Source organism: Onychomys torridus, chromosome 14, assembly GCF_903995425.1.
Source record: "Onychomys torridus chromosome 14, mOncTor1.1, whole genome shotgun sequence".
NCBI lineage: Eukaryota > Metazoa > Chordata > Mammalia > Rodentia > Cricetidae > Onychomys > Onychomys torridus.
In genome coordinates this window covers 45,220,784-45,246,151 of record NC_050456.1, presented here as the reverse complement: position 1 = coordinate 45,246,151, position 25,368 = coordinate 45,220,784, and the positions used below count along the sequence as shown (strand labels likewise).

The 25,368-nt window shown below is 48.8% G+C and overlaps 1 protein-coding gene across 1 annotated transcript in view; it reads left to right on the top strand.

The window, feature by feature from the left end:
- Positions 1-25,368, top strand: part of Sptb (spectrin beta, erythrocytic) — a 125,706-nt gene that overhangs the window by 52,783 nt on the left and 47,555 nt on the right. The window contains exons 2-8 of the mRNA XM_036206600.1: positions 1,341-1,542; positions 19,988-20,139; positions 21,751-21,924; positions 22,809-22,900; positions 23,501-23,581; positions 23,897-24,012; positions 24,422-24,534. Coding sequence (XP_036062493.1) covers positions 1,395-1,542; positions 19,988-20,139; positions 21,751-21,924; positions 22,809-22,900; positions 23,501-23,581; positions 23,897-24,012; positions 24,422-24,534 — 876 coding nt within the window. The 5' untranslated portion in view covers positions 1,341-1,394. The remainder of the gene's footprint in view (positions 1-1,340; positions 1,543-19,987; positions 20,140-21,750; positions 21,925-22,808; positions 22,901-23,500; positions 23,582-23,896; positions 24,013-24,421; positions 24,535-25,368) is intronic.

Sequence of the window (25,368 nt, the reverse complement as noted above, 5' to 3'; positions counted from 1 at the left end):
TGGCTCCTGTCTTACCTCAAAAGGGATGTGGTGGGATTGATTTATCAGCCCAGGAGACAAGAGTCTAAAAAGTAAGGCCCCAACACCAAATCATGCTCCGAGTGGTGAGCATGCGCTGTTTTCTGCCTGCGTGGGCCTCCTGGGGAACGCGTCAGGGGCGTGAGCCCGAGTGTTGGGGTATGTGAGAATGTGATGTAGAGTTCAATAGTAATGGCACTTGTCACGTGACTGCCTGCCTGCCTCCAAAGCCTCTCCACCCGCTGTTACTCTCTTGAACTTGAAGGCTCCGGGCCCCCATTCTGAAATACAGACTGGAACTTGGAATTCCCCGACTTCCCAGGGAGATGCCCGAATGTCATTTTCCAAAGGCCAGGGACATTGGTAACCAAGATGGCCTCTCCAGCTCCTGTCTCACTTTTCTCCCCTGCCTCTCCCGCCCTCCAATTGCTCATCAGCTCCCTCATTCTTGCTGCTTGCTTCTCATTTTTATTTTTGATACGGCCCCTGCTCTCTTTCCTTTTCATCTGGGCTCTTGCCCCTTTCCACCCGTCCTTCCATGAGGACTTCCAAACTTCCCTGGAAACCATTTACCAGCCACACTGATTTCCTTTCTCCTTGGCACTCAGTCCCTCACATACCCAGTCATCCCTCTGTCTTGGCATACAGCGCTTGGTGCTGCCAGCCTGGATGGGACACCAGGCTCCTCTGGGCTGCTTGGTCTGGTGATTCAACAGGAGACCATATAACAGCAACTACTCACACTGTCAAGAAGCGGGTGAAAAAGCTTGGCTTTCCAGTTGTTAGGGCTGGGGTCTCAGTGGCAGCCTGATGGGCTCCATGTCCCCGTCCCCCACCGCCGGTTCCCTGTAAGTGAGACTCAGTCGCCTTTCAACCTCTCCTCTCTCTCTGCCTCCACCACCGGGCAGGCTTCTGACCTCAGTCCAGGAATGGGGTTTCTCTTCCTCCTTTACCCACCCAACAACCCCCAGCCTCTGGCTCCCCGGGGAGCTGTCTCTCAAGCTGCTGCTCTCCAGAGCCCTGGTAGCAGGTTGGAAGGAAACTGGCTGGCGGGGACTTGTGTCTCCACCTGCTGGCCACCCCGACCCTGCCGCAGGATGCAGCTCTTAGTCTCTGTCCCCGACACTCTTAACTGCTGCTGCTACCGTGACTTCTGCTGCACTACCCTGTAACACAGGACCCGAGACCCCAGGGGAAGCAACAGGCCCTGGCAGACAGTGCGTGGCTCCTGTAGGATCCGCCTCTGCTGGAGTCCCTCATAAGTTTCCACTGAGACACCGAGCAGGGGAAGCTAACCCTCTGACTGTGTTGCTGTCCCCTAGGGACCCTTCCATGAAGACTGAGACAGGCACAGCTGCTAAGAAGAGCCTGCTGACATGACATCGGCCACAGAGTTTGAAAACGTAGGCAACCAGCCACCTTACAGCCGCATCAATGCCCGCTGGGATGCCCCGGATGATGAGCTGGATAATGACAACAGCTCGGCCAGGCTCTTTGAGAGGTCCCGGATCAAGGCCTTGGCAGGTACTACTTGGGGCGGTGGGGGTCAGAAGGTCACCCTTGCCATCCGCATCAGGTCCATGTCCCTTCTTGCTAGGGTGGAGCCTCTGTACGTGAGTCCTGGTATGGAGGTAACCAAAATAAGTAAGCCAAGTTCAGAGAGCATTCCTTCCCCGAGGACTACAGGCTTCTCAGCAGTTTGTCCCAGAATCTCTCACTCCCTCCTAAGCACTCTGAGAGGCAGGAGAATGCTGGCAGTGGTGGTGGGTGGGTTCTGCCATCTGTCTCTGGGACCTGGGACCAAAGTCCCAGTGTGAGGAAACTCTGGGTGAAGGAGGGCCCAGAGGAGCACACAGGCACAAGTTCAAGAGCTGTCCCGTGCACTTAGCGCCCTGCCTGTCCATGGAGAGAGGAATTAGCACCCTTGACTCTGTGGTCCAGATGAAAAGGAGACATTGAAAGCAGAAAGCATCCTTTCCAGTCTGCCTTAGGAAGGAGAGTTTGCTGCATGGAGCCTCTCATCCTTAAAGTGGGATTAGTACTTAGCAAGCTCATGAGGCTTTCTCCCCCAACCCCGTGTGTGTGTGTGTGTGTGTGTGTGTGTGTGTGTGTGTGTGTGTGTGTGTGTTGGAATATCTTTCATGTCTAGTAGAAGTGGCTTGTCTCCCTGCTGGCTGAAATCTGAGTCTTTAGGAACCACCACCATCACCCCCTTTTTTATAAACCAACTGTTTCTATTGTCTCCCTGGAATTTGACTCAGGGGATGTATATTCTGACCCTAAATCTTTGGTCCATAGAGAAACTTTGAGCTACATGGGTTGTGTGGTGGTGTGGGGGTACAGGGGTGGATATGGGCTGTGTGGTGGTGTGGGGGTACAGGGGTGGATATGGGCTGTGTGGTGGTGTGGGGGTACAGGGGTGGATATGGGCTGTGTGGGGGTGTGGGGTATGGGGGTGGATATGGGCTGTGTGGTGTTGTGGGGGTAAAGGGGTGGATATAGGCTGTGTGGGGGTGTGGGGGTACAGGGGTGGATATGGGCTATGTGGGGGTGTGGAGGTATGGGGGTGGATATGGACTGTGTGGGGGTGTGGGGGTACAGGGGTAGAGCTGGCCTTGACCTGATTGGACCTGAACACCATCCTTGGTTGCTGCTGTCTTCCACCTTGCAAGAAAGTCTCAGCCCTTCCCGTAGTGCATTCTGGGGGTAGTTCCCTGTCTTACAGTCATGCTTGAGGTGTCTTCCTCCTTGCCTCCCTCCGCTCTATTCCCAGATACCTTGGTTCCTGGGAAACCTGGAGGCATGAGCAGGGACCTGGGCCCCGTGGGAATGGCTTCTCATTCCAATAAGGGGCCGTGGCGTCTCAATGTCCTTTGTCATCACAGGACTTGGTCATCTCCGTTTGTGTCCTGTGTATTGTAGGAAACACTTTTTCCCTCATCTTCTTACCTTCCCTGACACCACAAAATCCTTCTTTGGTTTCCCTTGGGGATGTGGAATAACAATGCCCTTTTCCTTTTGCTTAAACACTTTGAACTTCTCCAAATAACCAAACCAACGTGAAACACTTGGCTTGTCCTTCTGCGGCTACATTGGACTGTAATGGCCCTAGTGATGCCCAGGGAAAGGGTAACCATGTTCCATGTTCCATGTTCCATAATGCTTCCTGTGGGACAGAATGAGAAGCAGGACTGACCTGTGCAAATTTTTTGGATCTGTTTCACAGATAACAAGTGCACATCTTTTGTATGCAGAGAGAGAGAGAGAGAGAGAGAGAGAGAGAGAGAGAGAGGTGTAACACAAATTGTTAGAAGGTCTTATTAATAAAAACAAACCCAGAGCCAGGTATTGCAGTGAACGCTGAAAGATCAGAGAAACAGAGCAAGCTACAGCTACCTCACCTTGATAACTTCTCAGCTGATCCTGTTTCCTCAGACTGGAAGCCTCTGTGTCCTCATCCAAATGGATCTCAGCTGAACTGCTGCTGAAAGCCTAAAAGCTTAACAAACTTAGTTCCTGGTCCTCACACCTTATATACCTTTCTGCTTCCTGCCATCACTTCCTGGGATTAAAGGCATATGTCACCATGCCTGGTGGTTTCCAGTGTGACCTTGAACTCACAGAGAGCCGGATGGATGTCTGCCTCTGGAATGCTAGGATTAAAGGCATGTGCCACCATTATGTTTAATATAGTGGCTGTTCTGTTCTCTGACCCCCAGATAAGTTTATTGGGGTGCATAATATATCAACCACAGAGAGGAAACCTAGGTAAATTTCATTTTAATAATTATTTGTTGTATGCTCACAAAAATTCAAGTCTAACCCCCCAACTAGACCTGAAAGGAGAGCGGGGAACCACGGAGATAAATTCAATACAGCATCTGTCTCTAAGGACGTTATAATCTATTAGGGGAAAATGAACTGTGCTCACAATTAATTAGCATGAGAGTGGAACTGGAGAAGAACTGTGGGGAAGGCACATAAATTAAATAGCAATGAGGGAACAAAGGAGATGATACATAGAGAATCAGAATAGTTTATGGGGGCATGAGCCATGAACTGGGGGCATTAGCCGTGAAGCCTGTGTGTAATCTGGGAAATCAGAAAGGGTTTGGGGTGTCTCCAGTGGGCTGGGGGAGTACCGGCAAGCAGTTAGGTCTGGCAAGCTGGTGGGGAAGAGGTAGAGATGGGTTAGGAGGCAAAGAGGAGGAGGAGGGTCATAGGAGACACTTCAGAGTCAGTCAGAGTTGATCAGGAAGCAGCCTTCCCTAGTGTTGGCTGAGCCTGGTGAAGTCTGTTCACCAGCAAGAGCCTCTTACCTTCAAAAGGATAGGAAGGCTCCCCCTGGGGAGGGAACACTGCCCCTCCCAGAGTGGAGGACCCCATGCCTGGACCTTAACTCAGAAACCTCATTACCAAGGAAACCTGCCAACCTAGGAACCTTGCATTGTCTCTACAATAACATCAGACGTTTGCTGGCTTTCTCCTGAGAGGTGATGTGGAGTGATCGCTGCTTGAAGCTAGCTAGGGCTTTGGGAAGGTCTGTTCTGCTGGGTGGACAGAGAGGGGAGCATGTCAGATTTCTTCAGTTTTAACTTCTTGAAAATCTTCATCTTCAGTACTCTCTGGAACCATCTTAGCAGGACAGGCAGGGGCCACCCTTTCTGGCGGGCCTCAGGAAGTGGAAGCCATGCTTGATGCAGTCGTGCACAGAAGGCTTCTCCATGCTGGTGGCAGTCTGCTTTGCAGGTGTACATGTGGGGTTGGGTATATTGGGTTGCCATTTTCCTCCTGCTATTGAAGGTCTGGAGTGGAGGAAAATATCACAAGATCCAGACCAGAGTCATGAGTCTCCTTCTGTTGCTATTGCCGTCCCAGTCTACAAGGTGGTTGGTGGTTCTTTCCCAAGGTTGTGAAGATCCAACAAACTAACGTTTATGAAAAATGAAAAATCAATAATTTTTTTTTAAAAAACTAGTGAATGGCAGATTTTATAAGCTCTCTATAAATACTTTCTGTCCTTTCTCAACCTCAAATGCCCAAGATCGTCGGCTCAGTCACCTTGGCCTGTCTCAGGACCCGTTTCTTCCTTCTTGATTACCCAGCCCCTCCACGCACACTCTTTTCCTGGGGAAGCCGCAGTTGGAAGAAAAAGCCAACAGGCTCCTGCCATCTCCTGGAACTACCCTCGCTGTCACTCAGAATCTGGTTTCCTCGCTCACTTTTTGGGTAGCGCAGGATGATAGAAATTAGCCTCCAGCTTGCGTGTCCATGCTGCCTCTCTCCATGAGGCCATCGAATTTAAGACCTTTGCTTTGCCTCCAGCCCTTGGGGGCCCAAGACCAGACTGTAATAGGCTTGGTCAGATCCCCTCCCAGCACGATAGATCCTCCTCCTGCTGACCCTCAGGTCAGCAGACTCCATGTTTTGTCTCTGTAGTGCACCTGCTGTCCCGGTTAGAGAACACCCTCCCATGTGTGTGTGTGTGTGTGTGTGTGTGTGTGTGTGTGTGTGTGTGTGTGTGTGATTGTTGGTTCTTCCCCCCAGGCCTCCCTCAAAACAAGCCATCTGGTTACCCTGCCCTTGTGTGTAAAAACCTGAGCTCGCTCTAGAATAACTGATTTTTGATTTGAAATATCTGACTAAAGTGAAGGGGGAGATGGGGAGGGGAGACCGCTTGCAGAGGTGATGCATTTGACCTTGGTGGAGGGTAGAGAGTGGGAAGTGGGAGGTGTCCAGAAGGAATATTTCCCTTAGGTCTGGAAGCACACTTTGACTTCTTAACATCAGCCTCTGACCGGTGGCATTTACCAGGCTGAGTGGTGGGTAGCCTGGAGGCTTCCTCCTGACCAGTCTGTGATGGCTGTCTGTGGTGTAGCTACATTTCTCCCTCTGGAGTCTGCTTTAAGGATTAGAGAAGGGGACAGCTGAAAAGGCAAAGTCCCTGTCCTTCCCAAGGCTCCAGCCTTCATGTTTCGGATGGTGGGCTCCCAGGGTCCTAGAGCCAACCCTCCCTGCCATTTGGATCCTGTTCCCTCTCCCCCTTTTTGGGTTGGAAATTACTCACAGACTTGTGTGGCTGACTGAAGGGGAGGTAAAGTGCTCAGGATGGCAGAGAATTACAACAGCTAGAATGCTGACCCCTGTACTCTCTCTCCCATCACCCCTGCCTGCCCACACACCCTTCCCTGCACTTGGTTATGTAGCCCAGTGAGGATGCCTGGGGACAAGCGCGGCCCAGGTCAAGAGGAGGACCAGAAAGAGAGCAACACAAAGATGTCCCCAGAAGAGAACTCCATGCAGGGCCTCCCTCCCTGCTCTGTCTTCCCACACCCTTCCTCCTCCCCACTCCCCCTGTCTTACAGGCACGCAGCTTGGCATCCGCACCCCCCGTATGCCACTCACTGTGTGATTTATGTGATTTACGGCCCTTCCGTGCACACAGATGCATCTCGAAGGTTGCAACACAGAGAACAGTCCAGAGTCTCCTGAGGGGCCTGTGAGGAAGAGAGGCTGACGAGAGGCTGCCATGTTCTGTCTCCGTCTTCCTGTGCACTGCCCAGTGGAACAGTTCCTAAGGGAGAGACTAGACAGAGCCCCTCCTGTAACCCAAGGGCATGGACATTATGCAGCTGGCTTCGCTCTGCCTTGATGTTGGATCTCCAGAGTGCTTCAGAAGGGAGGCTGGCTTCCTCTGTGTTCTCTTTGTCGCCTTCTTCCTGGCAGTGGGTGAGGCTGAGCAGGGAGAGTGAACGATGACAATTTAAAGGCTACGACAGGGCCACGAGGGTGGTGGAGGCACCGCAGGCCCTGAGATTAAGTTCTGTAACTAGCAGATAGTCCATCCAAATCTCAGGGTGTCAGCCCTCAGGGACCAGTGCTCCAGGCTCCTCCATGGCTGTTCAGGGCTCCCTCAAAGAGGGCAGCATGGGTCTGTCCTGACTCTCGTAGCCAATGGCTTTCAAAGTCTCCTAAGAGATGCCTGAAGACCTTTCGCTCAGGTTGCTTTTCCTCACTGATGCCAGGATCCCGTTGTTCCTACTGACCCAGAAAGGGCTTTGCGTCCAGAGGGTGTCTGATTTCCCGAGGGAGCAGGATTTTACCTCAGCGGGTGGGCAACCACTGCTTCATGACAGCCTGTTGATGGATTCAGAAGCAGCAGCTGCCACCAAGACATCAACTCTTTCAGGTCACAGCATCCCTCCAGCTATCTGTGAGGGTGTGACACTAATGACAGCTTTTAAGGTTTGGGGGTTCTGTTTCGTTTTGTTTTGTCTTCTCAGAGTTCAAAACATTTAGAAATTATATATTGGGAAAACATTATTCGGATAAATATCTACTCCTCAGCAGTCATTTTAACGTGCTGTCAAGAGGAAGAAAAATAATTGGATCAGCGGCTTCCTCTTGGAGGTGGGCAGTTGTGAAACTGAGCCCCACCCCAGGCAGGCCTCTGCATGGATGAAGCTGCTGTTTCCTGTGCAGGAAACTTGCAAGAGAGGGCAACATGCTACCTAAACTGTGTGGTCCCAGGAAGAGCTCCCTGCCCAGGACAGTACAATGCTTCCTCCCATTGTCTCCTGTCATGTGGTGTGTGTGTGTGTGTGTGTGTGTGTGTGTGTGTGTGTGTGTGTGTGTGTGTTGCATGTGTGTACAGATGCTTGTGTGTATGCAGGGGTGCGTAAAGGCCAGAGGTCTGCATTGAGTAACATTCTTTAGATGCTGTCCACCTTGGTTTTTTGAGTCAGGGTCTCTCACTTGGCCTGGAACTCACCAGGGGAGTGAGGCTGACGGGCCAGTGATACCTTTCTCCACCTTCCCAGAACTGGGATTCCAAGTGTATGCCACCATATTGACTTCCTTACGTAGGTTCCAGAGATCTGACTCGGGACCTTATATTAATACGGCAAGCACTTCACTGACGAGCTGCTCCCAGCACCCCTCTCCTCTCTTGATGAAAGCTATTCGTCCTTCCTGAGACTCTTTCCAGAACCAGGCTGTTCCCCTCACATGGGTGGCTACTATCTATCATTGTGAAGAAGCTTTATCAAATATTAATGCACTGAGGATAATAATAAGATTCTGCTCCCTCCTGTGCCGTGCAGTCTGAGTGAGCCACATTAATAGCCTCCTCCATCTTTGGGACATTCCTGTGGGTTGTCAGCCTCATTCCCAAGGGCAGGCTCCAGCGCCAGGGCTCCTAGGAGCAGCCATCTCCCCACCCCCAGTTCCCCGAGGGCTCCCGTGTACGCTGCCTGGCTGAAGAGGTGCCGGGGTGTTGTTTTCAGAGCATCTGTTCACTTTGCTCATTCTTCTCCTTTTATCGTGTCAGTAAGAGAGAATGCTAGGGAGGCAGGCTTCTGGCAGAAGGCTGGGGGCGCGCTTTGCATCCCAACACTGGCTTTCAGATGCTGGAAACCGGATCTGCCAGGAAATCTCACCTTACCGTGGAGCGAGAGAGGATCAAATAATCATACATACACCCGATACACACACACACACACACACACACACACACACACACACACACACACACACACACACTGGGGAGGTTTCCTGGAAACTGTATACGTTTATAACATCACCCATAGCTTATAACTCACCCGTTAAGCTTGCATAATTGAACGGTAGAGGAAGGAGGGGGGCATTTAGGAATCATCGCCTAGAGGGCCTTAGAGACCGTAGAGGCATCCTGGAAGGAAGCTACAAGAGCCCAAAAAAGGTGGCAAAGGAGACTGTTTGCAACAGGAATGACAAAGTGAATGGTCAGAGGGAGAGGCTGTTAGCGGAGAAGGCCCCGTGGCCTCGGGATCAGAGCCGTGGCCTTCAGTAGAGGGCTAGAGAGCAGGGCCGCTTCCACTCATCAGAGCGCTTTTAGCAGGTAGGTGGTGTGGTTAGCTTTGGGTTTGAGGTGATTATTCTGACTTCAAGGGGCTAGCAGGTGTGGGGAAGCCATGTAGAAGTCTTGGAAGGGCAGATGGCTTCTTGAGCTGGGGGGCCACCGCACGTGGGGAGAAAGTGATGCCTGCTGGCAGTAGCTCTGACCTGATGCTGTAGTTGAGGGAGCTCGGTCCTCCACTTTTCTGCTCCCCGGACCTCTGGTTCCTCACCTGAACACTAGGAGCTTGAGTTAGATGGTGCTCCAGGTTCCTCCAGCTCCACTTACGGGACATCAAGCCTCACAGACTGAACAACTACTAGATTCTTGGACCCTCTGTTGGTAGACACCATTGTTGGACTAACTAGGTGGACCACAGCTTGTAAACCATTCTAATCCCCTTTATATTCAGAAATTCATTCAGTCTGTTTTGTTCCTCTAAAGAACCCTGAATAATCCAGGGGACAACTGTCAGATCCAAAGACATCCAGGACAAATGGCTAACTGTGGTGCTTATTAGCACACCAATGTGCATACCAGGCTCTTTCAGCACTGCAAGTACCTGTTAGAGTCCATGCACCCATGCTCACATGCATGCACACATGCCCACCCAAGGAGCTTTGAACAGGACCCCCTTTTCTTTCCTTCATTTTCAAGGGGTCTTTGACCCTCAGATCAAAGCTAGCCTTCAAAGATAAAAATATTTTGATTGCAACTGATTTATGATAAACTGGTTTCTTTTGCTGTGACAGAGAACTTCAGGACAATTATTTCTTTTAAGCACTTTATAATCAGAATATATTTTAGCATAGAAAAGATAAAGAAAAGATAAAGACCTGCCAGGGGGTGGTGGCACACACCTTTAATCCCAGCACTTGGGAGGCAGAGACAGGTGGATCTCTGTGAGTTCGAGGCCAGCCTGGTCTACAGAGCTAGTCCAGGACAGGCTCCAAAGCTACAGAGAAACCCTGTCTCGAAAAACCACAAAAAGGAAAAAAAAAAAAAAAAAAAAGAACTAAAGACATTGTTAAGGTCTCATAAAGCTAGGTTCATGCCTGTAGATACATGGTTATACAGGTATTATAATGTTACCTACAATTCTAAATCTTTTTCACTAAATACACTATTATCAATTCTCATTAGCAAATATGCAGATTATCACTTTAATGCAATGATTCTCAACCTTCCTAATGCTGCGACCCTTTAATACAATTCCTCATATTGTGATGACTCCCATCCATAAAATTATTTTAGTTACTACTTCATGACTGTGATTTTGCTGCTGTTATGTATTGTAATGTAAATATTTGATATGCGACCCCCGTGGAAGGGTCGTTTGATCCACATAAGGAGTTGCGACCCAGACCCAGTTACTCCAAGCTAGTTAGCCGACTTTACTGTGTCCAACTCTTACATTTCTATGTGCTTTATTCTGACCTTTGTGTTTCCAGGTTTGCCGTCACATCCTAAAGCTCCTGTTTGGTATCAACTCCAGCTAGACTGTGAATCCTTCAGGGCAGGGGAACTGCCTTCAGCTGTTCACTGTACCAGTACACTGGAAGTGAGCTGGTTGAAAGGGAAATTCCTCCCCTAGGAGTTAAACAAGAATAGAATTCATGCCACCAACACCATTTATGATGTGTCCCTGAGGGTCTGCTTCCAATCTTTGATGTACAAAGGATTGGCTTCTGTGTCCCCAAAGCTAGTCCCAAGTTCATGGGAGTGAAAAGCATGACTCACCGGTTGCCTCAGCCTTGGCTTCCAGGAGTGAAGCGGAGGGAAAGCCTGAGCTGGGAATCCGCTTTCTGTTTGCAGGTCTGGCCCAGGCGCATGCTCAATGAGCCAATCACAGGCTTCTCTTGCACAGGCCAACCTCGGCCCTCTCACAGCCTCTCATCTGCTTCTCAGGGGCCTCTGATCCCACTTGTCTTTCTACCTAATTTTGCCTGTGAACTGGTTAAAATGCAGACTCCTTCAAAAGGCTGCCCTTTTTAAACTTTTATTATTTATTCCTCGGGGTTTATGAACTTCTACCCTATTCCCTGTGACATCTGTTGTTTCTTATTATTAAAAGTAATATATGCTTGGAGGCTGGAGAGATGGCTCATTGTTAAGGGCACTGGCTGTTCTACCAGAGAACCCAGGTTCTGTTCCTAGTACCCACATGGCAGCAGCTCACAACTGTCTGTAACCCCTGTTCCAGGGGATCAGACTCTCTCACACAGATATACATGTAGGCAAAGCACCAAACTGCATTTAAAAAAGCAATATATGCTCATAGCAGAAATTTTCTTTTTTTTTTTTTTTTTTTTAGCTTTTTTTTGGTCATTGTAAAAACTATTTATATGGCCAATTAAGAAAACAAATACCACCCATAGTCTTAGCACCCAGCTTTATTTTTTTTTATTTATAAAGTCATATTATGCATAGAGCTTGAGAGCCTGAATTTTTCCTTAAAATATAGCTTACCCTTTCTTGTCTTTGAAACTTCTTGTGTAACCTTCCTGATATCCTCATCAATGTAACCAAAATATCCAATTATCCCATTGTTGCTTTGTGGGCTGCCAGTCTCTTCTGTTTGTTTGTTTTGGAACTAGAGACTAAATCTTGGGGCTCATGCATATCAGGCAAAGTCTCCCACTGGACTCCATCCCTAGCTCATCATCCTTTGTTTGAAGACATTTCAAACAGAGAAAATGGCAAGAGGTATAAAGCACTCAAGGAATTTTATGGGCATAGGAGGAATAAATAGTTGGGTCACAGAGTTAACCACGTCTTATGTACGTTTACCAGAATATTTTATGCATATTTAAACATATAGTCTATATTAGTTTTTCATAGCTTTTTAAAAAAGATTTTGCACAGTTCTACACATTTTCACCCAATGTATCTTGAAATTATTTTATATTAATATAGAGTCTCTTCATTATATTTGCAGTTAAACAATTTTCCATTGTAAGAACATCTGATCTTAATGTAACAAGTCCCCCAATTGTATGTATTTAGGTTATTTCTAATCTTTAACTATTTGCAAAACTACAGTAAATAACCCTGAACCTACATGATGTAAATGTCTGTGCCTGTGGGGTAAATTCCTAGAAATGGAATCACCAGGAAAAGTATGTGTGTTTGAGATCATCCTTGCCAAAATGCCTTTCACAGAGGCTGGCCTAGTTAAACACTTTCCAGAACCTGTGAATGCTGTGTTCCCACATTCTGGCCAGAACTCAATTTCATCACACTTTCCGATCTTTTTTCATCTGATGAATAAAGCGTACGTGTCTTCATGGGCCTTCCTTTTGCTTTTTTAACTTCTAATATGAGAAATTCCAAACATGAAAATATCAGAGGTGGAGAGAAAATAATCCACCATCCAAATGTAGTGTTATTGATATGCCTGTGTGTTGGGGGCTGAATTATTCTGAAGTAAATTAAAGGCTCTCATGAGAGTTTCCCCCAATTCCCTTTGTCTGTGTCTCTGAAAAACAAGAACATTTTCCACTTAAACATTACACCACTCTTATACCCGACACAATTAGCAACAATTCCCTGGTAATTAAATCTGAGAGAAATGTTTCCCCAGTTGTCTCATGATTGCCTTTTCTAAGAAGAACAGTTCATTGTTATATTTGGGTGTACGTGTGTGTGTGTGTGTGTGTGTGTGTGTGTGTGTGTGTGTGTGTTCATTTATTTCTAGATTTAATGTTTATAAATGTTTTGCCTGCCTGTGTGCTTGTGCACCACATGTGTGCCTGGTGCCCCTGGAGGTCTGAAGAGAGCATTGGACCCCCTGGAACCAGAGTTAAAAGGGTTGTGGGCCACCAGAGAGGTGCTGGGAATCAATTCAGGTCTTCTGTCAGAGCAGCAAGTGCTATGAACTAACTGCTGAGCCAACCCTTCACATCGATGACGTGTGTGCTTTTAATGTGTACTTCTACAGGCATCGTGGGTAGCTTTTTATATATTTGGAAGATTTTTACATATGGTTTTTTTCTTCTGTTAACTCTTTGTTCATGGTGTGTTAATCATTTTCCTTTTAACTTATGGATGGTTGTGTTAGCCAGATTCTCTCGCTATAACAAATTCTCGAATTAGTCAACTTCTGAGGAGACGAGGTCTATTTTGGCTCACAGTTTTTGAATGTATAGACTGCATTCCTTTGGTGAGGTGACATGTCACAGTGGAAACACAGAGAAGGTCGGAGCTAAGATATAGGTGTGCACACAAGAAGGTGGGAAGAACCAGGATGGCAGCAGAGGATGGGGTCCTGTAGCCCTTCTGAGAACCCACCCTGTCTTACTTATGTTTCTGTTGTTGTGATAAGACACCGGACCAAGGCAACGTATAGAAGAAAGGGATTATCGGGAAGGGTAGAGTCCATGACCGCCAGGCAGGCAGGGAGGCGTGGTGCTGGAGCAGTAGGTGAGAGCTTGCATCCTCATCCTCAGGTGGGATGCAGAGAGAGCTCACTGGGAATGCTGTGGGCTTTTGAACCTCAAAGCCTGGTCCCTGTGACACACCTCCTCCAACAAGGCCACCCCTCTTAAACTTTCCAAATAGTCACCAACTGGGGACCAAGAATTCAAATATGGGGGCCATCCTCATTCAGGCCACCACAGGCCCCAGTCGCCTGAAGACCTCACATCTTAAGGTTTCCACTGCTTTCCAAGAGCAACCAGTTGTGGACCAGATCGAACCTCTATCTATTACATGGACATTTGGGGACCAGTCCAGGTCCAAACTATAGCAGCATTTTTTCACATATTAAGCAGATTAATCTCTGTGATAGAATCAATGGCAATTCTCCTCATTAGTTTGCTTTGCTCATAGTGTCCCCCACCAAAAAAACAAAACAAAACAAAACAAACAAAAAAACACACTCAAAACTTATTAATGCATTTGAACTTTCAGTCTTTCATTTTCTGTCTTTTGGATTTGGTGTCATACTGACCCTCCATTAGCCTTATTTAAACAACGAGCCTACCATAAAAAAAAAAAAAAATCAAGTGAATTTGATTTAAAAAATTCTTCCTGGAATATGAAGTACAGATTTCATTTTTCCTGAGTGGTCATCTCCTTTTGCAAAAGCTTTTACTGAATAATCCTTCTCTCTTCTTCTTACATATTTGAAATGTGCTTTTATGAGGTGTCAAATGCTAGAACTGTTTCTTCTTCATTGCTGTGTCTGCCTTTCATATGATGACATGACACAGTTTTATCGTAAGGTTACACTTGAAGTCTGTGTGACCCGTTTGCTCAAAATGTCTTTTGTAGGCCTCAGGGATCTTTGAAGGTTGTCTCTATGTAGATTTTATTTTAAATACTTATTTTAAGATGTAACACAAAATATTTTGTCTCTTTATTATCATTAGGGGCCTTGCAAATTAATATTTTAGGATGACTCTGCCATACCTTCCCTAGTTCCTTTTGCCTCTAGAGTTAAATTTAAGCGTTAAAATATTCCTTCCCATTTCCATAAGGGCGCTAGCCCTTGTCCCTGCCTTCTCGATAGCTGGGAATTGAACCCAGGACCTTTTAGGTTTTTTTCCTTCCTTCCTTCCTTCCTTCCTTCCTTCCTTCCTCCCTCCCTCCCTCCCTCCCTCCCTCCCTCCCTCTCTCTCTCTCTCTCTCTTTCTTTTCTTTCTTGTTTTTAAAAAGATTTTGTTAATGCCAGGCGGTGGTGGTGCATGTATGCCTTTAATCCCAGCACTTGGGAGGCAGAGGCAGGCAAATCTCTGTGAGTTCGAGGCCAGCCTGGGCTACAGAGTGAGTTCCAGTACAGACAGGCTCCAAAGCTACACAGAGAAACCCTGTCTCGAAAAACCAAAAAAAAAAAAGATTTTGTTTATTTTTATGTGTATTGGTGTTCCGCCTGCATGTATGTGGATGTGAAGGTGCCAGATTCATTAGAACTCAAGTTACAGGCAGCTGTGAGCTGTCATGTGGGTGCTAGGAATTGAACCCGGGTCCTCTGGAAGAGCAGCCAGTGCTCTTAGCTGAGCCATCTCTCCAGCTCTTAGTCTGTATTTCTAAGGCTCTCATTCCAGAGATTTCCATGTCCATCGTCAAGCCTGTCTTCCAGACATAGTCTCCTCACCTGTAGCTGTTGGGTAGCCTGTGAACAACCTTCTACACCTGTCTGTTTGGGCTCATTCCGTCTCCCTCTTGCCCTTCCAAAGTGCTTTTCTTCATGAGGACCTTCATGAGGACAACTCCAGCTGTCAAAATGGCCTCTCTCCGCATTGACTCCATGAGCATCTGTTGTAGGTGCTATTCATCTGGAAACCAATCCAGTATTGCTTTGTGTAGCATGCATGTTTGTATTAGTCAGGGTTCTCTAATTCCCTAAGCCAGTGGTTCACAACCTTCCTAATGCTGCGACCCCTTAATACAGTTCCTCATGTTGTGGGGACCCCTAAATATACAGTTATTTTCGCTACTTCATAATGGTAATTTGGCTACTGTTAGGAATCATTATATAAATATCTGATATGCAGATAGACGGTCTTTTGGCGACCCTTGGGGGTCACACCCCACAGGTTGAGAACTGCTACTCTAAAAGAACATATCTGATAGAATTGTGTGTGTATGTGTGTGTGTGTGTGTGTGTGTGTGTGTGTGCGCGCGTGTGCATGCAGGCTGACATGCCATTTATGAGAGTGGCTTACAGGCTGAAGTTTATCTGGCTGATCCAACAGTGGCTGTTTCCTAACAGAAGGCTAACAGTTGAGTAGTTGTTCAGCCTGTGGACTGAAGGTCAGCAGTTCTAATCTGGTGACTAAGTCTTGGAGGATTCCTAGAGAGCTTCCGTCTACATGGAATCCTGAAGCAGTTCCTAATACTGACACAGTAATGCCTCACCAACAGAACAGATTATGATTAGTTTGCCAGGCAGAGTGAGGGCAAGCAGGAAGGAGGCAAAAGCTTTCTTCCTCAGTGTCCTTTTGTGAGCTACCACCAGAAGGTATGGTCCAGATTTAGAGTAACTCACTTAACCTCAAATGAGCCAATCAGGACAGTCCCTTGGGCTGGAGAGATGGCTCAGAGGTTAAGAGCACTGGCTGCTCTTCCAGAGGTCCTGAGTTCAACTCCCAGCAAACACATGGTGGCTCACAACCATCTGTAGTGAGTTCTGGTGCCCTCTTCTGGTCATGCATGCTGTATACATAATAAAATAAATAAATCTTAAAAAAGACAGTCCCTCACAGACATGCCCATTCGCTTAGGTTTTAGGTGATTCCACATGTAGTCAAGTTGATCACCGTGACTGGCCACCACAGTCTCGAGAAAATTCAATTTATTTCTTCCGTGACCTCAAAATGAGCTGTTAGTGAGTTTGTGTCTCTTCTGACCCAGATCCTTACTAAGGGAGTGTGAGCTCTTTGTCTCATATCACAACAGCCTCTGGGACAGCTTGGATCCAGGATGGTGGTGATGGATGACACCTTCTGTGTGCCGGCACCCTTCATGTACAACCTTGCCTGTCAGTGGGTGGCTGTGTGAGGGTTTCAGTGTCGTGGGTATATGTGACATCAAGCTAAACTTTTGCAGGGAGTTGCAAATGAGTGTGGCCCCAGCTCAAGAGCGAGGAAGGAACGAACTCACAGAGATCCGCCTGCCTCTGCCTCCCTGAGTGCTGGGATTAAAGGCGAGCACTGCCACCATCCTGGTGGTGACCACAGCAACTCTTATAAAGGAAAACACTTAGTTGGGTGGCTTACAGTTCAAAGATTCAGTCCATTGTCATTCATAGTGGAACATGGTGCTGGAGAGGTAGCTGAGAGTTCTTCTACATCTTGTACAAACAACAGGAACTCAACTGAGACACCGGGTGTGGCTTGAGCGGATATGAGACCTCAAAACCCACCCCCACTTCCTCCAACAAGGCCATAGCTACTCCAGCAAAGCCACACCTCCCAACAGTACCACTCCCCATTAGCTTATGGGGGGCCAGTTACATTCAAACAATCACGACTTCCATGTTCTCCTACCCTCCCTATTTCCACCCTACCCCCCAACCCCCAACCTCTCACTTCCCCCCCACCCCCTCTCGCCATGCTCCTCATTCCACATGGGCAAGGTCAGGGCTCTAGAAATAAGCACTAGCTCCTCCAAAGCCTCGCTGAAGCTTTCTTCTTCTTCAAATGTTAAGATTGCTGGGTCTCTTGTGAACAGCAGACCTCATACACAGTCTCCCCTCTTCCTGCTCATACTGCCATGGTTCCCGGTGCAGCTGGCTCAGGGCCACTGGCCTCTCCTGCACTCAGAGGGCTCCAGAGGAGTGTCTAGGTCTTGAGGGAAGAATGTGCTGAGCACGTAGATGTGCGGAGCCGAGTGAACAGCTAATGGAAATTAATCCCCACCCCCGGGCCCTTACTCCGCTCTCGATCATCATTAGCCTCGGAATCTTTCCCATGTCTCAACACTGCAAAGTGTTTCCACAGTGCTAGGGATTCTGCATAATCTTCTCCCCTTAAATTAAGGCAGCCGAGAGGCCGTCCGCTGTGTTCCAAGCCTGCAACTCCAGCATCATCGTGTGTTGAAAACAGAGGAGGGCTCAGGGTGCTTTAGGAGACTTCTGTGCCAATGTTTATGCCAGCCCAGCAGCCTGGAGTTAACTCTGTGTCCCTAGCTAAAAACATGGCTTTATTCTTTGCCAGGCACAAATAAACAGGGGTTAGCACCATGCAATGATATCTTTGAATTACCATGCAATGATATCTTTGGATTATTTGTTTTTGGTTTTTGTTTTGTTTTGTAGACAGGGTTTCTCTGTGTAGCCCTGGCTGTCCTAGAACTAGACCAGGCTGGCCTCATACTCGCAGAGACCTGCCTGTCTCTGCCTCCCGAGGTATTGATATTAAAGATTACCTGGCACAAAACCTTTGGATTTTCACGAGCAGGAAAATTAGGAGACAAAAAGAGGGTGTTAGCTTTTGAGGACACTCACCTCTGTAGTGGCCAAAACCTCTAGTCCCTTGGTCAAAGGTTTCACCTCTGACTTAAGGAACAGGTCTAGGGAAGGCCTTGGGGTGGGGGTAGGGGTGGGGGTGGCATTGTAGTTGGCTCTGCTAAACCCCAGCAGACCCCAGAATAAATACCATGCGTTCTGTCCAGGGTATCATCAAAACTTTACTTACATTTTTGCTGAAGCAGCCCTTGAAATCAAGAAAACACTTTAATTTGCTGTTGACGAAGGGTACGTTGGGGATTTCCTTGGCCCAGAGGCCTGGAATGAGTGAATGCCACTTAAGTTTTACATTTATTTAAAGTCGGCACAGTCCCCTCCACTTCGTGGAAAAGCTCATTTAAGTGGCTGCCTTAGAAGTGTTTACATGTGGCTCTCACACCCATCATAATCCTCAGAGAGTCTGTCTGCTCAGGGTAGGAACCCTCTGGCTTGTCCTTGCGTTCCCTACGGCCTCCACTCAGTGCTGAGCACCTTATGGTGGGTGTGCAGTAAGCATTTGCTGAACGGATGAACAGATGACTAGAGAGGCTGAGTTCTTAACACTAGGAAGGAATCTGATGCTGTGAGCCCTCGGGAGCTGCCAGCATCATACCCCAGGGCTCAACTCCTCTTTATATTATGTCAAGTCTGATATTTATTAATTTAAAAGGCCAACCCTTCCTCGGTTTGGACTAGGTTGAGCGTACGTCTAGCTCCTCTCCCAGCATTGACATTTCCCTCCTGGCTGAGTTGCCCTGTGACTGCCCTGGCTGTGACCCACTCACACACACTCAGCCCAGGGATCCCGCTGGTCCGCAGGCCCAGACTTACTACAAGGTCAGCTCCTGCCCTGGATCTTCAAAGGCAAGTGCTTGGATGCCCGTAGTCACACACTGTTCTCAGAATCACACTGTCCTCTCTCCTGCTGGCTTTGTTGTGTGGTTTCCCTCCTCTCGCTGTTCCTCTCTGCCATTCTTTCCCCTTTATTTATGCTGTCCAGTCTCTCCTCTCTGTCCCTAGCTTGGATGCCTCAGCAGTGTTTACTTGTACAGAGGAGCTAGTCAGTTCTCATCTGACTAGTTTAACATGGGCTGGGGGCTTGGTTTGTGGATTTAGCACGGAGGTACCTTGTCAGCATCACAGGGCTGAAAGTCAGGATCCCTTGTCTGTCATTCTGGGGGTGAGATGGTGACATATGCAGTGGATAGCTTCCAGCCCAAGCCTTCGTTCACAGCCTTTGACCTCTGTGCATTGGAGATCTGCACATCTCGGTTCTTCTTGTTGTTTTCTACACAGCAGGAAGTGACTGCTTGAGAGCATACAACGTGTCATTAGGCCTGGCACAGGCCTGGCACATAACAGAACTGGATAAACGCTTCACTGGTCCCCCATGATACAGCTCTAGAATACCTACCGGGCATCAAGCTCCAGGCCTGAGAATGGAGAGGCCACTGAGACAGACTATTATGAGCCCCACGAGCCAGTCTTATAGGAAAGACATATATATTCAACTAATCCTTCCCAGTGAGAACTTAGGAATCACAGCACACGTGAGGAGCCCAGAGAGGGAGTGGAGAAAAGCCCTCCTGAGAAGTCCATTTGCCGTGATTTTAAAGGATGAATAGGAATTAAGTGAAAGGCATGGAGGAAGACGCTAAGAGCATTCTAGGCAGAGGGAGTGGGTGGAGGGGTGGAGGTGGGGTAAGGGGGATGATGGATGGAGAGATTGATAGAGCTGGTATTAAAATCTGAATTCAGTGGTACAATACTGCAGAATATACTGCCTGACATCAGGAAACAGGAGGCTGGGTCAGGGTATCTTGCTACAGTGCATAGGTGGTGGTGATGGTGGTGGTGCTATGGTGGTGGTATGGTAGTGACACTATGGTGGTGGTGCTATGGTGGTGGTGGTGGTGGTAGACATGGTGAAGGTGCTGGTGGTGGTGATTGCTCCATTGCCTTGGTTCTGACGCTCCCATGTTGCCAAGGTAGGCATGTACTCCCAGAAATGAGGAGGAATGGATGCAACAGCCTCCTCTGCCAGGCAAGAATGACCCTAGAATTAGAGTAGAGCCCTTCGGCTCCGTGGTACACCAGCCCTCCCGACTCCGGGCAGCTCACCCAAGGCTCTTCTCCTCACCCAGATGAGCGGGAAGTTGTTCAGAAGAAGACCTTTACAAAATGGGTCAACTCCCACCTGGCCCGAGTATCCTGCCGCATCAGCGATCTCTACAAGGACCTGCGGGATGGACGCATGCTCATCAAGCTGCTGGAGGTGCTCTCCGGAGAGATGCTGGTAAGGCCCCTCCCAGCCTGTGGCTGATGCCATCAACCTCTCTTCAGGAAAGGCATTTGCCGAGTGCAGAGGGTTCCCTCGAGTTGCCAGGGTTTCTCCCTGTTTCTCTTTGAGGTTCCATCCTTACAAAGTCAAGGGTCTGTGTGGCTGACTGGGTTCTCTGGCTTCTCCCCAGACTGTCTCGCCCCTTCTGACCACTCCTGCCCCTTCATGCTCCTCCCAGAAGCTTTGCAGAGCTTTGCCATTCTCCCTGGGGCCTGGGCAGTCCGGAGCGGGGATGCATGGGCCTAGACGTGTGAGCTGTTGGACAAATTTGCATTCCTCTTGGAACCAAGGGGAAAGTGTGGAAGGAAGGTTGCTGTGTACTTTGCCACAGGTCCAAGTGGAAGCCTGTTAGGAGACCCCTTGGCTGGCCCTGCCCAGCACTGTAGTAGGTGGGGTGTATGCTTTGCTCCGTCACTTCCTCAGTGGCCTTGGGCTTATCAGGTAGGTTCTTCTTTACCTTCACTCCCTCCATGTATAGAATGAGGTATTGTGAGAGCCTCGGGGTCTAAGGGAAAAGGCACCGTGTTCTTCTACCTTTTCAATTCCAGGCTGAAGTTCTTGTCTCCTTACCCACACTTGAAAGAGTTGCCCCAGGATCCCTTCAAAAGACAGTTGGGAGAGATAGGGCAAACTGGTACAGTGCTTCAGGACCCGAGTCTGACCCTCAGAATGCACGCAGGAAAGCTGGGCATGGGGGTATGTGTGCTTTTGCAATCCCAGCACAGGGGAGGTAGATACAGGGAAATCCCTGGGACTCCCTGCCCAGCCAGTCCAGCCTACTTGGCAAGTTCCAGATCTGTAAGAGACTGTCTCAACAAAACAAAGCAAAATGGTGAGCAGTGAATGAAGAACGGCACCCAAGGCTGTCCTCTGGCCCCCATATGCACACACACACCTACATGTCTGCACACACATGCGTATATACCCACATTCTAGCCCTTGGGTTCTGGCTGGGTTATTCTGGGGAGGGAGAAGATTTGGTGGGGGTGGGGACATTGTCCATCACCAATCTAAAATTCCATTCTCAATGCTGACTAGCAGTGAGTAGTTCTGAGACGTGTGCCTGGTGCACAGCAAGTACCCAGCTCACTGTCTGTCCTGCTGTCCAGTTTGCCATTCAGCGCCCACTCGGAAGGCTGGGTCAGACCCAAGAGGGCTCCTGTCGAGCCTGGCTGAGTGTTTCTGAACCTGGATTTTGCTAACAGGAAGGAGGTGCTGGAGCGAGTGTCCAGCCCGTTAAGCACTGACTCCTCTTTCGGAGGACCTAATTTCCATTCCCAGTACCCACATGGCAGCCTCAAACTCCAGTTCCAGGGTATCCAATGCCCTCTTCTGGCCTCTGTGGCCACTTCATGCACATGGTGCGCTGACATATACGCAGGCAAAATACCCATAAACATAAAATTGAAAATAAATCAATGTAAACAAATAAAAGGGTCAGGAGTGACTGGATTTGACCAGGAGGATGACGGGTAGAGCTGATGGCATCAGCGGATATAGGTTGCAGCCATTTCTGGTGTGACTGTGAAGCCCCGTCATGCCCATGAGGTCATTCCCGTCCCTTAGCCAAGGCCCACCAAAGGCAAGATGCGCATCCACTGCCTGGAGAACGTGGACAAAGCTCTGCAGTTCCTCAAGGAGCAGCGTGTGCACCTGGAGAACATGGGTTCCCATGACATCGTGGATGGCAACCACCGCCTGGTCCTTGGCCTCATCTGGACCATCATCCTCCGATTCCAGGTGGGTCCTGTGGGTAGAAGAAACCAAGGGGATCTCTCAAAGCTGGTAAGGAACTGAGAGCCTTACAAAATGCTGGCTGGAGCATGTTGATGTACATCTAGGGAGGCTGGAAGGGAACAGTGATCATGGGATGGAGGACCTACATCCTGTACCATCCCAAAGCACTAACACTCAAGAAAGCTGCCCAGCTATAGTCTTTTGAGGGGGAAAGTAGAAGTTGACTTGTAGCTAAGTTGAAATCTGCTGCAGGACTGGATTTTTTGGCCTCTCACCCTTCCTGTGTACCTTCTTCATGTTTTAAATAGTATGGGTTAGAAATTGCAAAAATAGTACAGAGAAAAAACCTCCCTTTCTACTTTTTAAACTAGAAATGTTCTCTCATCTAAAATTCAGGGCTCTCTCCTTGGTTCTCAGCCTCCACCTTAGGAGGTGATGCTGTCCAAATTCAAGGTTCTTCTTCCCTTAGTTAACCACATGTGGACACACCCTCACAGACATACCCAGAAGTATGTTTTATGCTTTACTAGTCTGCTAGCTGTAAGTCAGTACAACCATGTTAACAATACCAGCCAACATTCATGTTGTACCACCCAGTGAGCCACTGTCCCTTCAAGGAAGGTCCCAGGCCATCTTGTCAGTTCTTAAACTCCTGTTAGAGGGATCGGATTGATGTTGTCCCCTCTGATACAGGGTGCCATTCTGGTTGACAGAGGCAAAGTAGTCAACTAGGACCCAAGACCTTAGGGTGTGGGGTGCTATAGGGATGAGTGTTGCAGATATATGGAGGGGCAGAGGGAAAGAGTTCCCCCCCCCCAGGAAAGCAGGCAGGCATCAAGCCAGACACTAAGTTACTCTCCTTCTCCTCCTTCTTCTGCCTCTCCCAGATTCAGGACATCGTTGTCCAAACTCAAGAAGGTCGTGAGACACGCTCAGCCAAGGATGCGCTGCTCTTGTGGTGCCAGATGAAGACGGCAGGGTGTGTATGCCCTGGAAACCTGCCGTTACTGTGTTCCCTAATGGCCCCCTGCTTTCCCTAGGCCCGTGGTTCTCAACCTTCCTAATGCTGGGAGCCCGTAATACAGTTCCTCATGTTGTGGGCCGCCCCCCAACCATAACATTACTTTCGTTGCTACTCCATAACCATAATTTTGCTATTGTTATGAATCGTAATGTAACTATCTGCTATGCAGGATGTCTGATATGTGACCCTGTGAAAGGATCATCAACGCCCCACCCCCTCCACCGCCTTAGGGATGCCAATCCCCAAAGGGGCACTAGACACCGGTCCCCCAGAACTGTAGCAGCTTTGGTACAGCGGATTCAAGTCTTTTCGGACATGATTCTTTAAAAACTCCAGATTCCTTTCCAAAGTCCCCGTGGTCAGACTGTGGAGTGTGTTGAGTTATGAGCCACAGCTAACGGGAATGTCTTTGTGTGGCTCAGCTGTGTGTTCTTATGTTGAAGCATCTCAAGACGGGACAGATCTGTCCCTCTCCTGGCATATGTGCCCTCAGCTCAGATGCCCGTGACCTCAAAAGAATTTGTTTCTTAGTCTTAATGTTTCTGTTGAATGCAGTTACCCCCATGTCAACGTCACCAACTTCACCTCCAGCTGGAAGGATGGCCTGGCCTTCAATGCCCTGATACACAAACACCGGTAAGGGGAGCCCTCCCTGGTGCTGGGGGAGGATTTGATACCTTGCCCTTAACTAGAGGCTTTGGTGGGGTGAGGTGTTGCCTCTGCTGCTTCTCCTGCTATCCTTGGCCTCCCCAAGCGCTCCTGTTTCCCTCCACTTCCGGTCATACTGCTGCCCACTTCCTGTTGCTCACAGCTCCCCTGTCTCCTGTTCTCCTGTCTCATTTCTCTTGCCTGCTTTTCCATCTGCCCAGCATCCTCACTTCATGCTGCACCTGTCCCGTATGTGGGACCGCCCTGGCCACTCCATCCTAACAGTTCAGCCCTTGTCCCCAGGCCTGACCTCATCGACTTTGACAAGCTGAAGGATTCCAATGCCCGGCATAACTTGGAGCATGCATTTGATGTGGCTGAACGCCAGCTGGGCATCATCCCACTCCTTGACCCTGAAGGTGAGCCACACCCACTTTACTCCTTCCCAGGGCTGGTCCAGGTGCCTGATAAGCTGCAGCCCTGGAGATGTTGGGGCTAAGTCAGGGCCCTGCTCTGCTCCTCAGTGGCAAGGAAGTTTTCAGCAGACACCTGGCTTATGGGGAGGGTCCTTGAGGCCTTGGGTCCTCCTTCATTCTGCTTTTGGAGTTCATGGTTCTAATGTGGATCTTATCACTGTCTGAAATCAAAGGCCTCTGCTCAGTTTTTCGATTCTTCTAGAACTCACTATGTAGCTGAAGCTGTCCTTGAACTTCTGATCCTCCCTCGTGCCTCTGACACTGCACCTAGCTAGATGGAGCTAGATGCTAGAAGCATGGCTTTCCAGGGCTCCAGTTCTGGTGCTCAGAATGTACCGTCTCTCTCTTACAGATGTCTTCACGGAAAACCCAGACGAGAAATCCATCATCACTTACGTGGTGGCGTTTTATCACTACTTCTCCAAGATGAAGGTGCTGGCGGTGGAGGGCAAGCGAGTTGGCAAGGTATCGAGCTGTTTGTTTGCCGGCCCCCTGCCCTGAGTGTGAGCTCCCTGTCCAGCAGAAAAGCTTTGTGTTTGGGCCCTTAGCTACAGTTTGGTATGTAGAACACTCCCCAGACCCTCTAAAGTCCTCTGGGGAACCCTCAAGCTGACTCCAAAGAGTGGCCATGTCTGTCCTGAAGGGCATCAGCCCCAGGGCTGGGTTCACAGTCCACCTGGAAGCCTGTGTCTCCCAGACTTCCCCCAGGAAGTACCACAAGCTCTTAATTTGTCCTGTTGATTGTAGCATCAGACCTCGCAGGCTCCCGAGGTACACCAGGAGTGGAGTGCCATGCCTGGTTCCTTTCCCCTGCTGGTTCTTCAGCTCCTCAAGAGTAGGCAGGTCCCATCCATCTCTGTGTGCCCATGTGTCACGAAGGCTGCCCGGATGCCCTTGATTCCTAATAAACAGTTTGAGATAAACAAAGCACCTCTCCTGCCCAGACAGTTGTGACCAAAACAGCCAACTTCAGGTTCGGTGAAGAGATTCTGTCTCAAAACCTAGGGTGGAAAGTGACTGGGGAAGACACCAACCGCTAGAGGCTGGCATCCTGGCTCAGCAAGCTTACTGCTCTACAGCAGTGGTTCTTAACCTTCCTGATGCTGCGACCTCATGATATAGTTCCTCATGTTAATACAGCTCCTCATGGTGTGGGGACCCCCATAAAGTTATTTTGTTGCTACTTCATAACTGTAATCTTGCCACTGTTATAAGAAGTGGTAATGTAAATATCTGATATGTGACCTCAAGGGGGTTGAGACCCACAGGTTGAGACCACTGTCCTGCAGGATTAAGCAG